A 17,631-nucleotide genomic window follows, 5' to 3' on the forward strand; every position below is an offset into this window, starting at 1 on the left:
TTTTGGAGACTTTCGTTCAACTGACGCTCAGGTTAGCTGTAGGATCAAGTAAACTGACAAGAGTCCATGTTAAAGAATAGTTGGATAGTTGTTTTCTTTTTCTTTTTTTTTGCCAAGAGTTAGATGAGAAGATCAATACAACTGTCACATCTGTCTTTTTACTGATTAAATTTAACACATATTGTACACTAAGATGGGGAGGATAGAGAAAGATAAGGAGGCCTATGGATAGAGTGTGAATGATTACTTTTGCACAAAATCTTATTCATTTGGGTCAATTAAGTGCAATATTAAAGGTATATTAGATTTTCTTAACAAAGTTATGTTATAAACACGAAATTTAATCAGCCCTGTGAATTTTTTGAATAAACTTACACCTTTGATAAAGAAAAAGAAAATCAAATGCACCTAATGTGTATCAAGATATTGGCTTTATCCATTACAGCAAATTAACTATGTGTCACTGTGTTGCTTATGATGTGCATATGTCACAGCCCCTTTCAAAATGTTCTTTCATTAGTCTTGTTTCATAGTCAAAACACTGAAAATGTTTTCAGTTACACACTGGTACAACTGTGTGGCACAGCATCATGGGCATAATTAATTTAGAGAGTTGAAAAACTGTCTGGACTTTTAAAGGCATGTATGTGGATGTTTGAATAAGATCCTTTCAGACATATAATGGAAATCACACACAGCCTCACATGACTCCATGCCACTGCAAGGTCCTTTAAGGTAGTTGATCCCACCACATTAAAAAAGCTCTCTATGTAAGAACTTAATGTTAACTCTGTATAGCGGATTATGGCATCAAGATTATTCTAAATTATGAATTTAAAACGACTACATTTTAAAGGTTGCAAATATTTAGAACACAACAGTGAATTAAAACTGAAGTTAAGACTGTTCTTAGCTTTATCTATTACTACCACAGAGGTCAGTCGAACAAATCTGCAAAAACTGTTGATTTCAAATGTGGTACGGTTAACTGGCCCATATCATTTCAAAATATGGGCCAGAAACCACAGGGTTGCTTCATATTAACCAGCAGAAAATGGGAAGTGCAAGATGAGCGAAGCTGACTAAAACATTTGCAACAATTTTGACTACATACAGAGAGTTATGTGTTGTAACTCTGGCACTGAGAGCACAGATAGAATAATTTGATGGATTCAGATCAGCTTCCAACTCTTTGCCATGCAGAGAAGCAAACTAAAATGTATAGATATCGACCTATCGAGACCTGAGTCTGAGAGAATATTCTTCTTAATTGTAGAGAGACTCTGCTCTGTTCAGTGCATATACAAACACATCTTAAGCTAAAATGAATATACTCAATCACCTTGGTCACTAACCAAATTGATAGCATTTTGCATGGGAGGTCTCTTCACCAGTGTCAAAAACCCTATTGTTTGTGCAGCTGTGAAAAAGTACCTGTTACCTCCCGGTTCAAAGTTAACAGAGAGACTAGAAAAATCCCATCATGTTGTCACGACTCTGTTGCAGAATGGGCCTGGTTTTGCCCCGAAATTAATGAAATAGTTTAAAAATAGGAGGTACTGCTGAACCAAAAACAGTCGGAACCAACAGTATGTCACTGTGATGGTGTCAGTGTCATAATAGTTTATTCTCTGTAATTCTGGACTTTTCTTCCCTTTATTCTGCATCCAAGGTCTGAAATTTCCAAGATGGAAATTGCAAATTCCACGCTTGAGCTCAAGATGCCAAACGTAAATAATCAATATGGCTGACTGCCAGAGACTTGTCTTCTTATGGCAGACAGCATATAAATATTTACAACAATGACAGAGCTAATTGGCTACACCAAAGACACAGAGGACGATAAAATGCTTGTTTAACTATTCATCAGATATGCCTGCCCACTGGCCCTGGTTTCTTTGCAAAATTGTCTACAGGCCTCTCACTTTCCACCTAACCAATAGTCTTTGCTGTCAAAATAGTCACATAACTAAAAGCCTAACAGCATTACAAAGTGGGGATCGTTGGGCACATTTGGCCGCCAGCTGCCACCACACCTCGATCTCTCCTCTCACCCCCAGATCTTTTGGATCCATATTGTGGGGCTTGGTACTTGCTGCCAGAGTGCCACCATGACAGCTGTCCTTGCTTTGCAACAGACAGAATTAGTAAGATAAACGCAACCAGAGACAGAGGGGCCCAGTTGTTGTCCAGATAAGTGAGGTCAGATGAGACTGCAACAGCTTTTTTTTTTTACCCGCTTAGTGAATGAGAACACGAGAGAAACAACAAAGTTATTAGGACTGGGACTTTTCACTGAAACTCATTTAGAAGAACTGGATTTTATTATGGGGTATCATCAGAAGGGAGAGGGGATTGTAATTAACCTTTAAGAAGAGGCACAATAAAATCCTCAAATGTCCATATACTCGTTTTTCCAAACTTTTGTGTGGGAAGAGAGTAACACAGTTTCAGATCCTAAGTTGAGAAATGATTCCACATTAAAACACTGCAAACACTGTTATAAGGATCATCTATGCTCTACTTTTCTCCATATTAATCGCAGAACCTCCAAAAACCTGGTCAAACTGTTGAATGTCCCTCTAACATCCAGATGATTCCAGAGGAAAGCATGCTGGGTTGACTGTCACACTGTATATACAGTATGTGTGAGGACATTGTATGGGCAAAAAGAGAAAAGAGGAACTTCAGCATCTAAATAAAGCGTACAGTGACTGCTGGGGTTGAAACATCTCACCAATCTCAGTAGGGATTTAGAAGTCTGGGAACACAACACCAGGCTAAATGACTGAGGATTTGCTGTGTCAGATATAGACCCACATCAGTGCAATGGCACCAAGAGAAGAAAGAGTGGAAATGAGTGCAGGAGGCTTTTAATCATCATCATAAATTCAATGTCAGGTGACAAAGCAGCTTCACTGGCCAGAGAAAGGTGCTCAGGAGACAGGTGCTTTAGTTTGGGGGGAAAAATGTCATTCTGTAGTTTCTTAACTTGAACACTTTGAGCACCATTTGTACCTATATTTCAGTGGTAAATTTGTACTCTATATTCCACTACAACAATTTGACAGCTAACTGCTGGGCACTTTACAAAACTGGGATAATGAATAACAGCATATGCTTTTATAAGCTTATAAAATACAGCATATTGTTAAAAATTAAACCAGAGGTTCTCAACCATTTTGGCATGTGAGCCTCATAAATTTGTCAGATGGTTTTATTTAAAAGAGCATCCAAGGCCCCAAAACAGTCAAGTGATCCCTTTTATATATATTATATTATAATATTTGAGAGAAGTCCAAAAAAAATGATACTAATTTAATTAGCATAACTTTGTTTTCTGCCCTCTTGCTCATTTACAACCCCTCAGCTTTATCTTGTGGCCCTTTAAGGGGGGGCTGACCCCTACCACTGGACTAAACTACTCACCGTATACGAAGCTGTTCAAAGTTGTTCCAACTCGACCAGTTTTAACAGTAAAACACTATTTATGAGTTGATGCATCATTAACAGTTTAATAATATCATATGTCACAGGAACATATGACATATGTCATACATCAGTCACAGGGACACAGGAAAAAAGTTCAAATATAAAATCTGCCCACAGACACAGACACAGTGGTCAGATATCATGCAAAGTAATCCCACTCATCTCTGTCTTCATGATGAATAATGGGACCTCGGGCTCTACAGTCCATCTATAAGGGATAAATATAGAAATAACTTTAAATCTTTGACATTCTGAATATATATCTTTGGCTTACTGCCTAATATGGATACAGAAAGCATATGTATCTGAGTGTATTGTTTACTGATAAACATGATAAACCAGACATGATGCCAAAAATTAATCAGCATGGACATTATCATAGTCACACATGCCCAGTAACACAATGGCAATATTGCTTTTGCTGACATTCTAATTTCTCTCAAATTTTAACTGTGTCATTATGATGTGATGTCCCAGTTTTGAAAGGAGAAACATTCCTCTACACACCTCTCTACCATCTACCACATGATCACACTCCATATCATTTAGGAAATTACTACAACCATTAGCTTGATGCATTCCATGAATCTCCATTTTCTTGTTGGAGCACTCATGTGTATTCATAAAAGAGTCACATGCTGTCATTATTTGAGCTTTTTGATGTACTGCAAAAATAATAAAAGAGAGCACACAAAAGAGAGAAGTCTTCTCATTTCCCAGTGATTTTAGTACTTTTTCGCTCACCAAGGTCTCAGGACATTCAGGAAAGAACAATAGGCACCATACCCTCACATCTGATTTCATTCATACAGTTTGCCTTACACTGGCCTTAAAATTGCTGCAAATTATGTCTGGTACTCATCAGTAACAGAAGAATAACAGCATTATACAAAAATTATACTTTAAAAAAAAAAAAAAAAAAAATTAAGTCTCTGTACAGATGATGCTCATTACCTCCCTCACATCTGATCAATATTTTGCAGAGAATTAGATTAAGAGATTGACTCTCATGCCCGTGCATTAAATATCAGGAGGTTAGCTTAAGAAGAAAATAGAATAGGATAGAATAGAAACAGCTAATCTCACTCTGTCCAAAAAGTAGTAAACCCACCTCAAAAGCGCACTTAATAACATGCTATATAGTGTTATAGTGTTTTATCTGTACAAATAATGTAAACATGACAAGTTATAGTTTTATTGGGGGAGCTATTTCCTGGCTGGGGGAAGAAACTTCCTGAAGTTCCTCCAAATGCCTATCTTTAAACAGAGGCTAGCTGTCTCCACCTGTTTATGCTAAGCTAAGTGGCTGCTAGCTGTAGCTTTACATTGAACAGATGCATGCAAACATAGAATAATGATCTTCTCATCTAACTCCCAGCAAGAAATCAAGTAAAAAATATCTTCAAAAATTTCTCTTCATGCAGGTAATCGGGTCAAGTATCTGGTACACATCAAATTAAAACTCTATGCTAGTCTTAAAGTGAATCCTGCTCTACACTTGCTAAGCTGCAAGTATACCCTATTCCCACTGTGGGAGCCAAAAATGATTCTGTCCCTCTTCAGCAGTTCTAATTGCCCATTTGAGACCTTCATTATGACTCTGCTCATTCTTTAAAATCAGTTACTGGGATCCATTTCAACCGGTTTGACAGGCAGTGTGGTGAAGCTCTTCCAGAGGCTCATATTGGATCTTGGATGACCCAGAGAAATTCCAATCCAATTGGTTGCTGTGGCATTAATGATTAACAGTCCACTAGTGATGATGGGGTCTGCCTGGTTTGACCTTTCAACATGGCTGTATTTGCAACAGAAGTAAGCACCGGGCTTTAGCATCACGATAGCCTCGCAGTGCCCAGACAGCTGCATCTTTATCCGCTGGCGTTAGCAGCTGAGTTGGAGGCCTCAGTCTGGGGGCTGCAGGGTGGGGGAGGGAAAACTGTGTGCCAACTGAAGGCAGGGAAATAGCAATGGCTGGGGGCTGGAGGGGCAAGGACTGAGGGCATGCTAGACCAATCTTGGGCAACGTTTCAAATGGTCATAAAAACTGATTTGTCCCTTGAGCTATTAATCAGACCGTGCAGCTAAAATTAAGTGAACTGAATTGAAATGATTTCCCATGCCTGGTTTAAACACTATAGTATAACACTATAGTATAACTTGGTCATATAAGAGGAACATGGTAGTCATATGTGATTTTTATATGTGCTCAAGATTCATGACGAAAATGTATTTTCTTTTTTTCAAAAGGCACATTGGATGCATGAAAGATGCCACATGTCTGTTACAGGCAGAGTAATTAAATCAAATCTATTCCCAGTCTTGTCCTCTGAACTAATACAACATCTTCTTCTGTCTTCTGTCTGACATCTGTCATCTGACTTTAATTTCGCCTACAAGTCCAGCTTCCTGTTTGCTCCAGATGTCCATTTCAAACCTGTTTAGAGTGGCATTCATGAAAACACTGCTAAGCAATTATATACTGTTCCTGGTTATTATAATTCGATGTCAGTTGGCATTTGGAGTGCCTTGCATGTGAGAGCAGTAACAAAGGACAAAGGTCTGTCCAGTATTTGACCTGTGGCTGCAGAGCTCATGAAAGATTGTTCTGATTATCTGAAACAGCTGATAAAGTAAGTCTAACTAAGAGAAATACATTGTTTTTTCGTATGAAAGCTGCAAACTACTCATCCTTGCATCAGTTATATCAGTCTACGGCCATGCTAGCCTCCCTGTGATCCTGTACTTAAACACAGGAGTTTAACGCTAATTTTAGCATACTACCACCCTGATGTTTAGCAGCTGTAATAATGCATTCACCATGCTAACATTTACGTATTTACTATTTACTATTACCACACACACAGAGCTGCTGGCATTTGCAGGAATGGGAGGAGTGGGAGATGAGTATCTGTACCAAATTTCATGTCAATCTAGCCAATAGTTGTTAAGACATTTCACTCAAAGCCACAAGTCTCAACTGGCTTCTGTCGTAGAGGAAAAATCAGAGTCCAACCAAAGTTTGTAGGATTCATGTATTGGGGTTCTCTATAAAGTGTCTCCACACAATTTCAAGGCAATTCGGTGAGTTCTTGTTGAAATATTTTAGTCTGTGGTAAACCAACTGGTAGCCTTGCCACTAGTGTGGCTGAAAAAGAATCTTTTCCTTTATTTGTAAGTTAAAGATAAAAACATGCTTACACCTTCACATGCAACCGATTTAACACTTTTGCAAAGCACTAAGCTCTTTATTGCTTGCTACAAATAGAGCACTTAAACCTTAGTGGGGCACTGCTGACGCATTTTCTCACTGGAGAGTGTCCAGGGACCACCGGGTCAGGAAAACCTTCTTTAGAGAGAGAGAGAGAAAGAGGAACAGAGAGAGAGAGAGGGGATGAGGAAAGAAAGAGTTGGGAAGAGCAATGGGGATGATGGTGGGTGGTGTAGCAGTGTGAACAAGAGATTGGGGTTGCAGAAAATAGTGCTAGAATTTTCTTAGAAACCATGTGGGCGTCTGTCATTACCAGGCCTGGATACTGTACCCAACACGTTGGACGTTTGGGACTGAGTGCGTATTCCCCTGTGTGAAGAAATATAGGGAGGTAGAGACAGATGAGACACACGAGTAGGGACAACTCTCACAGGATAACAATCTTTGACATTTGACCCACGGCATCTTTTCCATCACGTACCAAAGACCATAGGAATATTGAGGCGTTATGTAACAGAATGTGTGTGTGTGTGTGCAATGTTATGATAATGATAACCAGAGATAACTCTGAAGAAAAAACAACAACAGCAGCTGAGAAGAATGACTTGCTTTTCTTGATAAAGCAGGATAGGGAGAGATGATATGATATGTCTGTTGTGGGGAGAAACAAAAATATTGGAAAATCTAAGTGAGAGAGAAAATGAACCACTGAGTGAGTGAACAACAAGTGAGTGACCTTAAAAGGCCACATGGTCTCGCTAGTGACTGAATGGGCAAGTGAAAGGGGGCCTCGGGGTTATCTCTGTGAAGCCGCTATATTTATAGATCATCTCAAAAAAGATTCCCTGCCCCGTTGGTGCCCCCCCCGCCCGCCCCTTCCGACTTCTATCGCCCCTCCCCCATTTTCAATTAGCCCCTGATGGGTGGAGTAATGCAATCAGGAGTAACTACAGCTCAGCCACAGCCTGCTCTCTCAGTCTGCCACAGACTCCGCACAGGCACACACTCCTCAGACAGGAAGGTAAGACCCAATTCTGTTCAGCTGCTCCACTATCCATCCCTTCACTCATCCATCTTCACACCCATTCATCCTTTTCACTGGTCTTCATTCACCATGTCTTCCATTCCTCGGGACACAGCTGCTCACTGTGCTCTGGCATCCTCCTATCTGCCTCCCCACCCACCTGCTCATGTTCTCCCTCTTTCCACCTGCAAAGTATCCTCACTATTTAACCACCTCTTCTCACTGTCTGTCCTCCCGTCTGCCTCAGAGACAGCCCGACTTCCTGTTTTCTCAAACCATTTATATTATTGACTACTATCCAAAAAAATGTGCAGCCCCTGTTGACCCCTGTTGGCAGAGTTCATTTCCACCCTCCACCTTTCTCTCTTCTCTCCTCATCAACCTCAGACTTTTCTGTGTTGATGAAGGTGTCAACTTAGTAGGTACTGTATTACACAGTTGTGACTTCTATTTTGGCAGAATGGTCTGTTCTTTTTTTCAGTTATGCAGTTCAACATAAGAAATACCTATTACTACAACAGCTACTAAGGAACTTAAGAGATTTCTGAAAATATATGTATATATATGGTAGCTTGTCACAGGGGATGGCAAGGGTCAGACTGAACTTCAAACTTTTATTTGTACCACGTTTACTGAACTGTGACTCTAGATTTAACAGGAGAATTTTCAGTTTAGAGCTTAATTTGATTTAACATTTCATTCCATTAGCCACTTACAAGGCTAATATTAGTGGCTGTTGTTCAGACATAGTTTGTAAAAATAGAAATTCATCCTGAATTGTTGCTTTGGTAGACTAGACTAAGTGCTGTTCAGAGGTCTCACTATCAAAGATAGTGCTTACAGTTTGCATCTTTTGAGATGGCTGGGTGACATTTTAAAGACAGTCTTGTACATTTTTAAAATATCTGAAATTAAGAACTTAAGAGGCCTATAAGGCACTTAAATATATGAGACAGTGGAATTCCTTTTCAAACTAGAAATACTTGTAAAAACTAAATTTAAACCCAATTTTCACGGCAACATGTGCACAAAGAGTGGGTTATCCATGTAAAAACAGTATTGCATACAATCAGTTCTTCACCTTTAAAGACAGACAAGGTGCCTTTAAGCACTGGAACTTTCTGGAGGTAGATCAGGTGTACAGTAGTCAAACACTTACACTGAAATTGGCTGTAGTTCAGTTCTGGGAGACTCCCAGATGGGAAGCATCAAAGAGACCCCAGAAGCTGGGGAAACAGCTGCATGGCATGTTGGAATAGCTAGAGGTTTTATTTGCGGCAGTTCAGATTATCCTTTTTTTATTTTTAGGAGTCAGATAAATCCTTATATAAGCTAGGTGAGTCATGGTGGGAGCAACAGACAATGAGGGAATGTGGGAGGGGTTGAGAATGCTCAGAGCAGAGAGGACACGCAGATTAAACGCTTCAGCTTTAACCAGATAAAAGATAGTAACCTTTTGAATGTCAGGAACATCACAAATCACTCGCATGTCTCATGTTGAAGCACCAAGGTGGGAATACACAACAGTCATAAATAGATCAAGGGCGAGAAAAGCTGACAGCCTAACCACATTAAAACAGGCAGATAAAGACAATAATAACAGAAGAGCAGCTCAATTAAAACCAAAAATCCCCCAAAATTAAGGAAAGCTTTATTAAACAGTGGGTGACGGGGGGAGTGTGCAAGGGGAAATAAAACTGAAGTTTTCCAGCTTTTTTTTCCTCAGCCTCCTTATATGGTCAAAGCTTTACTGAGGAATCTATGGACACATGGTCATATGAATAGTAGAGAACGTTTATGAGTGACAAACTAAAAGCCTTGGTGATACTGGAAGCTGCAAGGACGCTGCACAACTGCATCTTCTCTCCCTCTGTTCTTTCTCATTTTTCTCATCTCTATCACTCTCACGGACGCACTCGCTCAAATATATAGCCTTCTCTACCCTTGGTCCACAGGGTTTAAGAGTATTTAGGCACAGGTGGGATAACCAGAGGGCTTAACAGCCAGACCACAAACAGCTGCAAATTGTGAGTAGTCATTATTACATGCGCCATTCAAACCTACTTATACACAAACACACACACACACTCACGTATGCACTCATGCACGATGACAAGGGATACTGTGTGATCTGGTGCTGACAACTGGAGGTGAGGTGATGGATGGGTCGGTGTTCAGTGGCATGGCGGGCGTTGGAATGCATCAGGTCAAAAGTTGACTGTCTCTAAGCAGCACTGATAGGAGTTATTTATATCCTCCTCATCTGTCACCTTCTACTTCTGACACAGAGAACAAAATGAAGGACTGCTGAGAGATGGGTCAGGGAGATGAAAGGGGGGAAAATGCAATGTGGAAAAACCCTGTAATGTAAGGGATCTTGATGCTGCGTAATGATACTGTGTCCTGGAAAACATTTATTGCTAGGAATTTATGATCTCCAAGAAACTGCGCTCTGCTGAGTGTCAGTGTCACTGCAAAGATGTGTTTGGACAGAGAAGCAAATAGATAAAACTGTCTATAAGACTTAACCTTGTTAGGTAATAGGATGCAGAATATCTTTTGTAGTTATCCAGATTATACCGTTTCATGTATGAAATGGTCTTCCTGAGCTTCCATGCTGTTTGCATAAAGCCACATATTCTGAAAAAATATTTTTCTCTTCACTTTCTGTCTCTCAGGTGAGTGACTCTGAGTCAAAATGACAGAGCGCTACGACTGCCATTACTGCAAGGAGTCCCTGTTTGGGAAGAAGTATGTTCTGAGAGAGGAGAATCCCTACTGTGTGAAGTGTTATGAGAGCCTGTACTCCAACACCTGTGAGGAGTGCAAGAAACCCATTGGCTGCAACACTAGGGTAGGAGATTTCACTCAATACGTTGTAACATTAACTCTCTCTGCACGTTTCTGTCTATCTCACTGTCTATCTGATGTTCTTGAAGGATCTGTCCTACAAAGACCGTCACTGGCATGAGGACTGTTTCAAGTGCTTCCAGTGCAAGCGCTCGCTGGTGGACAAGCCCTTCTCCACCAAGGATGAACAGCTCCTCTGCACTGAGTGCTACTCAAACGAGTATTCATCCAAGTGCCATGAATGCAAGAAAACTATCATGCCAGGTAGGAAGAAAGCCTCAAAGAGAGCGACCAGTTGAAGTTGAGCCAGTACAAATATAACAGATAGCAAAACGCAGTTTCTGTTTTCTCAATTTCAAATAGTACTTTTGAGTTCTGAAAACCTTAACTATGAGTAGGAGTCAGTCTTTACTTCATCCACTGGAATATTGCAATTCATGTGAGTTGGGTTAAAATAAATAACAATTTGACTGATGGCCAGTTAGATAGTTGTAGTTTTATGATAATAATACAGTTTAAAAACACAGGTCAGGTTATTGAAATTTAGTAATAAATATCTTAGTAAATAAAGACTGTTGATATCACAATGTACTTAGTCTTCCAAGACTTAATCCACATTTTACCATCATAAATAAATAATTATACATTATGAAGTAGCAATACAGACTACTGCAGATTACCAGCACATCTTATGATGAGCTCTAAGGACTAAATGGATCATAACAGACAGTAAAGGAGCAAGGCTACTATTTTGAACATTCCCAATAATTCTTTGGGTGTAACCATTAAAGCTCAACTTGGTTGTGTTGTCCTATATGTAAAATTTCATTACAAGATCATACAGACATTCTTTACATCCTTACAACTCCATCCATCCCCTAACTTTATGTTTTTCTGAAGGCTCCAGGAAAATGGAGCACAAGGGGAACAGCTGGCATGAGACCTGCTTTACTTGCCAGAGATGCCAGCAGCCTATTGGCACTAAGAGCTTCATCCCTAAGGATAACCACAACTTCTGTGTGCCCTGCTATGAGAAGCAGTTTGCCATGCAGTGTGTGCACTGCAAGAAGGTAGGACGCCCCGATTGTGGATATCATGAAGTCAAGTTTAACTCTCCCATCTTCACTCAAAGAACCATGCTTACACCTGTGTGTGCAACAATTTCCTCCTATTAGCCCATCACCACTGGCGGGGTGACCTACCGTGACCAGCCCTGGCACAAGGACTGCTTCCTGTGCACCAGCTGCAAGCAGCAGCTGTCTGGTCAGAGGTTTACCTCTAGAGATGACTTTGCCTATTGTCTCAACTGCTTCTGCAACCTTTACGCCAAGAAGTGCGCTTCCTGCACCACTCCTATTAGTGGTAATGAATAATCGCTAGTTTCCCCCTGAAATCTAAAAACGATCTCTAGCTTTTCTCTGATGTCTTGACTTAAACTTGATTTCCTCTCTCAGGTCTTGGAGGCAGCAAGTACATTTCCTTTGAGGAGCGCCAGTGGCACAACGACTGCTTCAACTGTAAGAAGTGCTCTGTGTCCCTGGTTGGCCGTGGTTTCCTCACTGAACGCGACGATATCTTGTGCCCAGAGTGCGGCAAGGACATCTAATTCAATCTGTGGGAAGATAAGACACATTGGATTGGACGCCAATATTATGATCGAGGAATGAGACACATGCAATAAATAATATCTGAGCACAGATGATTGCATCCATAGCATCTTTACTACCCAGCATTACTATGAATGTACATTGTTTTATGACACGAAATACAAACTACTAACAGTGTTATTTGAATTTAGAAAGTTTATTTAAGTTAAATGTTCACTCTGAAAAAAAAAAGTTATTACTAACAAAATAACTGTTGGCATGAATGTGAAGACATTTGCTTATGAAACAGCAACATGTTGGCAGATAAACACTGTATGAAGCATTTTGAAATAAATCTACCATATTAATGCTTTGACTTTGATGTGTAATAAGAATTACTGCTTTGTGCATGGAGTAGCTTGATGCTGTAATTAGTCTGAGGTTTTGTGAATGAGTTCCACTATAACCACTTAAATATAATATTAATACTGTAACTTAACTCATATGAATACCAATTGTAACTGCATGAAATTACATAAATTTCAAAACGCAAAAAACAACTTTATGAAGGAGTAAAAATGTTTCTATTGGCACTTTTAGAGCAGAAAATGCACAAAATAGAAATTCAGTTGAAATCTTAAAATATATTGCAAATTGCTGGGTTTAAACCTCTTTAAAGGAATTTAATTTCATTTATTTTTTACCACAATGTTCGATGTGTTACAATACCAGCATATCAAACATGGGTCACAAAGCTGATGACTCTTCTTCTGTAATTAACCAACAAAAGTGACCTATTGTATTGCAATTTATTTTTTTAAAAAGCTGTTGATACAAATATGACACTTGATTTGACAGTGGATTTAAAATGCTTTGTGAATCTTGTTAATGTGTGGGTTTTGTTTTTTTGTTTTTTTTGGATGAACTCTGTACACATCAGTTTCAAAGACAGTAACCGCAAATTTATCCACAATTTCAAATAAATCTACTTCAAAAGAAGCAAATTCTCTGTTTAGTCCATATTCCTTTCTTTTCCTGCATTATTAAAAGGTGATTTTTACATACATGAATGTAAGTTACCTGCTTTGTCTGTGTCAAAATGGCTGCTTAGCAGTGGATTATGATCCAGCTGTACATTATTTCTCTGTGTGGTGTACACAACACTACACTGATATTTAAAAACCCTGAACAACTTGTGAAACAGCACTGAGGTTTGAATAAAGGTCAGTGGAGTAAAGTTAATTGAGCACGGAAATGATGCATAATATCTTCAAGCACACACACACACAATATTAATGCAGTATTCAGCATAAACTGTGGTGTGTCCTCTTTCAGATATGTATGCATCAACCAGATAAAAACAGAGAAATTAGAAATTAGTTTAACACTGTCACATAATGTGTTTACAATGCCTCTTGCACATGTCCAGCGCTTTGACAGTCTGGGTCTCAGTCGATGAGATTCTTTAGCATCTGTTTATTATTATCTATTTATTTTTGCAGACCAGTACTCGAGGCCCTATTACCAAAATCAATTCATCCGCAGAAACATAATATGAACAGCCATAATTCCCTAAACAGCACTCTGGAGTTGCAGATCACTGATGGTAAGAGCACTTGAGGTTGTGGAAAGCTACAAGGACGCCTGTGACTTCAAAAGCAGGACAATCTTCGGAGTACAACCCCATCCGGCCATCTCTCAGAACTGAACAGGAGCAGGGAGGTGGCCTCGACACACAGGTAAAAGGGTTTCCACCTCTTTCTGTGACGCAGTTAGTGGGAACATCGTGATGGGGAGGTAGTGGGCAACAACGGTTGGTTGTTCAGCGACAGGAGGGGAGCGATCTGTCCAGCTGTGAGAGCCTCTGTCTGTGAGAGCCTGAGCTCCCATCAGGTCTATGTGAGTAGAGGTCAGAGGTCAGGGCCACGTTACATGCTGGATCTTTTTCTTCACCTCTGGAGACTTCAGAGCACCCTGAAGTGATGGAAGATGAAACATCGTAAGGTATTATGAATAGTGGTTCGACAGATAATCAGTGTAGCATATACTGCAATGTCATACAACTGAATTTTCCTCCTAAATTTCCAAGTAGTCCATAACTGAGCTGACAGGAAAAAAGTTCCCTACCGAACTGTTTGCTTCTCGTTTGAGGTTTGCAGTGTCAGTGCTGTGATGAATGGATGAGGACGAGCTGTTGCCTGATAGCTTGCGGATAGGATTGGACAGGTTCGCAGCCGGAGGAGGTTTTAACCTGTCGGTGATCCCTGCTGACGCTGTAGTTCCCTCTGGTTTCTTCACCTTTAGTGGTCCAGAATTAGAAGAACTGCCTTCAAACACGATCAGAGGCCTTTTCCTATTGTGGTCGTTACTGGAACTGTAAGTTACCAAATGACAATAATAATCAGTTGTTTACATTTACATGGATTAAACTCATGTTGATCTTAAGGTCTCTATTTTCATGCACAGTAAGAAGTGCTGATCTGTGCTGGCATCTTTTCAGAGGCACACTGGGATTATTCCCTCGCCTGTACTGCTTTGGTATTTTAGTGGCTTGACGTGTTTTGCAGTGGGATGGAGGAGGGCAATTGCCAAACCAGTAAGGCGCTGCAGTCTTAGTGCCAAGATTGACTGTGTTTCATGCTGGTTCCCGCCCACCTCCTTGGAGCAGGTCATCAGCTCAGCACACCTGTGTTCCATATTATTTTTATCCCTTGAGTTGATGAGGGCATATCAACTCCACATAAACTCCTCTAAAAAAAAAAATAATAATAACACAAGCACCTTTATGTTTTGCTCATCTGTTTTACTTTAGATCAAACAGAGAAAACACATTTTCTTTAATGAAGGTAATAATGCCAGTGAGGCAGGATAAAGAGTAATGGGCGATTCTTGTGAGTAACTCTCACAACAGCAATGGAAAAAGGACCCAAGATTCTCTGTGACTTCTCTCACCACGCTAACCATCTTTGTAATTTTATGATAATCAGAACCAGCACAGCCAGGTACTGCAGAAGCAAGTACCCAGAGGATGTCCGCGCCCTTAATTCCTATATAAATGCATGCATACTATAGTTAACTTCATAGCTGCTTTTAGATCTCTTATTTTATGTCCAAAGGTCGTTACTGACATGTGACATGAAGTATTTGTATGTGTTTGTGTGAGCTAATTAAACCAAATTCCTATCAGCTATGTTGAAATTGCAATAAAGTATTCTTGAAACTTGAATATTTGAGCTGGTAGCCTCTGCTGAAGGCCCTTTACACCAGTGACTCTACAGCCGTGTGAACAACTACAACAGAGACATTGTTCATAAAACTGTGCGTAAGATGCCTAGCGAAAAAATTTTATGTGCACAAAAGACAGAAATCACATGCGCCAAAAAATAATCAGATTTCTAAATCTTAATCAACTTGAAATTGAGTGCACATGGACAAGCCTCATATTCCACCCACTACACTTCCCCAGTTCACCATAAATGGTCTGACATACATAATGTTCCCTGGGGAAGATGGCAGCAGTGTGACAAATAAAAGAAGGTTTGAGAGGCCGATGGCTGCAGCTGCTGTTAATGCAGTCAGTTCAACAAATCTGACAAGTCCTGAAATTTAAGTGCTCAGATGTGGAGGAGGATACCAAGAGGTGAACTGCAGGAGAACATGGAGAGTATGAACTGTGTTGGCAAAAACACACCGGAGCTCATTGCTTGATGTTTGTAAAGCATCTATCAAGACCTACACATCTGATGACACCATGCACTCAACATCTGGCAAAAAATAAACATTGTATTTACATCCTCACTGCAGCCAAGTGTTTCTCTCATTTTCATAGTCAACATATGAACACAGGTGGTGGAGACAGGTACACAGTGTGTGGCAGCTATCCAGTGCTTTCCATGAGCTTTCCCCCTGGTGACTACGAGTTTACTGAAATAAGTTTGTACAAAAAACTGTTGAAAACTCATTTGAATTACACTTGATGAAACTTGACGCACAGTGGTATTAAAGGATTTCTCTAAAATATACTGACACACTGCTCTCCAGTTTTGGAATCTTATTTGATACAGTCTCAGATTTTTTATGCATAACTGATGATTAAACGTGGCTGATGGGATAGTGAGTCAGGAGTTAAGACTGCCACCTGACTCACCCTGGCATCATCCTAAGCATTTGAGCCACGTTATGATGAGCTCCCCAACTGATCTCGACACTCCCTACACTGATTAGGACTGGGAGGGTGTTGATGAACCAGCAGCTGATGGAAGCAGCACTGTCAGCTGCACAGCAGACTATGACTAATAGTTTGATAATAAATCACAGATGTAAATAATCAGGATTATGGTTGGCACATGTCTAAAATCTAAACAGAATCAATCACCAGATAAACATTTTATATTAATCATAATTTAGTATAAAGTGAAATAAAATTTATCATCACATTGCCAGTTTCTACTGCCTCACACATTCATCCGTCAAGTTTGTTTCTGTAAATTGTTGTTTCTTTCCCATGAGAAGTGACACATGCATGTTTGAAGCCCTGTTTTGTGCATATGTGATGGTTATGCATGAATGAGACCCCCAGATCTCTTCAGTTCAATTCAATGATTATGTTTGTGGTTTGGCCTAAGTAGGACCACATTTTCAATTACATTACAGGTAGATGTGTCCCACTGACAATCAACATGATATGACAGAGAATCCAGCATCTCAACAGACTGCTTATCTTTGACTAAGCTATAGGATGCGGTTTGTGGAAATATTGGTTTTACATCTTGGTGGATCCACCAAATTCACAAATAAATAAGTAAATAAGAAAACTTTGGACATGCTGGACAACAGGCTAAACAAGTCTTACAGTTGTGTTCAAATCATAGAGTAATATGGAGTCCAGAGATCACAATGGGGTTTAACTAAGTGCCAGGTAAAACACAGTAATATTCATCTTGAAAGCTGTCGTTGAGTGGTGCATGTTAGCTGTCTGACCTGTGACCGGCCGGTGTCTGCCTCCCTCGGGTCTTCTCCACTCTCCTGCCCCAGCGGGTGTTGGGCAAAGTCCTCTGCGGAAGCGGGATGACATGGCGGAGGTAGAGCCCCGTGAGCTGGTCCCGACTCCCACAGTCTCTGGTACTGACATTTTTCTGATTCAGACACAAAAAACTATCAGCTAACTCTGTCCGACATGACAGACATTGCTCAGCGTCTGATGCTCAGAAACCCACAGCCTGTTTAGCCAGCATGCTAACATTTCAGTAATCGTCTTTTATCTCCTCCTTGAACGACACTTTCCACGTTTCTCTCGGAGCATTCACTCACCTCTCTTAAAATGAGCTGCATAAACTCCTCAGACAACAGCTCAGGGTGCAGTAAAAGATCCACATCTGAAGAACAAACAGCCTTTCCATCTTGTCCCGTGGAAGCCGCCATATTGGATGCTCATCTGTTCCCGACATGCACCGCGTCAAAACAACAAGCCC

The 17,631-nt window shown here is 40.2% G+C and overlaps 2 protein-coding genes across 2 annotated transcripts; one reads left to right on the forward strand and one right to left on the reverse strand.

The window, feature by feature from the left end:
- The first annotated feature begins 7,613 nt into the window (after nucleotides 1-7,613).
- fhl2a (four and a half LIM domains 2a) lies at nucleotides 7,614-13,164 on the forward strand. Its single transcript, XM_018702307.2, has 6 exons — nucleotides 7,614-7,721; nucleotides 10,403-10,578; nucleotides 10,664-10,838; nucleotides 11,475-11,644; nucleotides 11,750-11,936; nucleotides 12,029-13,164. Exons 2-6 carry the CDS (start codon nucleotides 10,423-10,425, stop codon nucleotides 12,178-12,180), a joined length of 840 nt encoding a protein of 279 aa, XP_018557823.1. The 5' UTR covers nucleotides 7,614-7,721; nucleotides 10,403-10,422; the 3' UTR covers nucleotides 12,181-13,164.
- On the reverse strand, nucleotides 12,951-17,631 carry lg1h2orf49 (linkage group 1 C2orf49 homolog). The gene is made up of 4 exons (XM_018702308.2): nucleotides 17,471-17,631; nucleotides 17,141-17,295; nucleotides 14,288-14,534; nucleotides 12,951-14,134 (listed from the first exon to the last, which is right to left on the reverse strand). The coding sequence occupies exons 1-4, from the start codon at nucleotides 17,579-17,581 to the stop codon at nucleotides 14,078-14,080; spliced, it is 570 nt and encodes a 189-aa protein (XP_018557824.1). The 5' UTR covers nucleotides 17,582-17,631; the 3' UTR covers nucleotides 12,951-14,077.

This window comes from Lates calcarifer, linkage group LG1 (assembly GCF_001640805.2).
Source record: "Lates calcarifer isolate ASB-BC8 linkage group LG1, TLL_Latcal_v3, whole genome shotgun sequence".
Lineage (NCBI taxonomy): Eukaryota > Metazoa > Chordata > Actinopteri > Centropomidae > Lates > Lates calcarifer.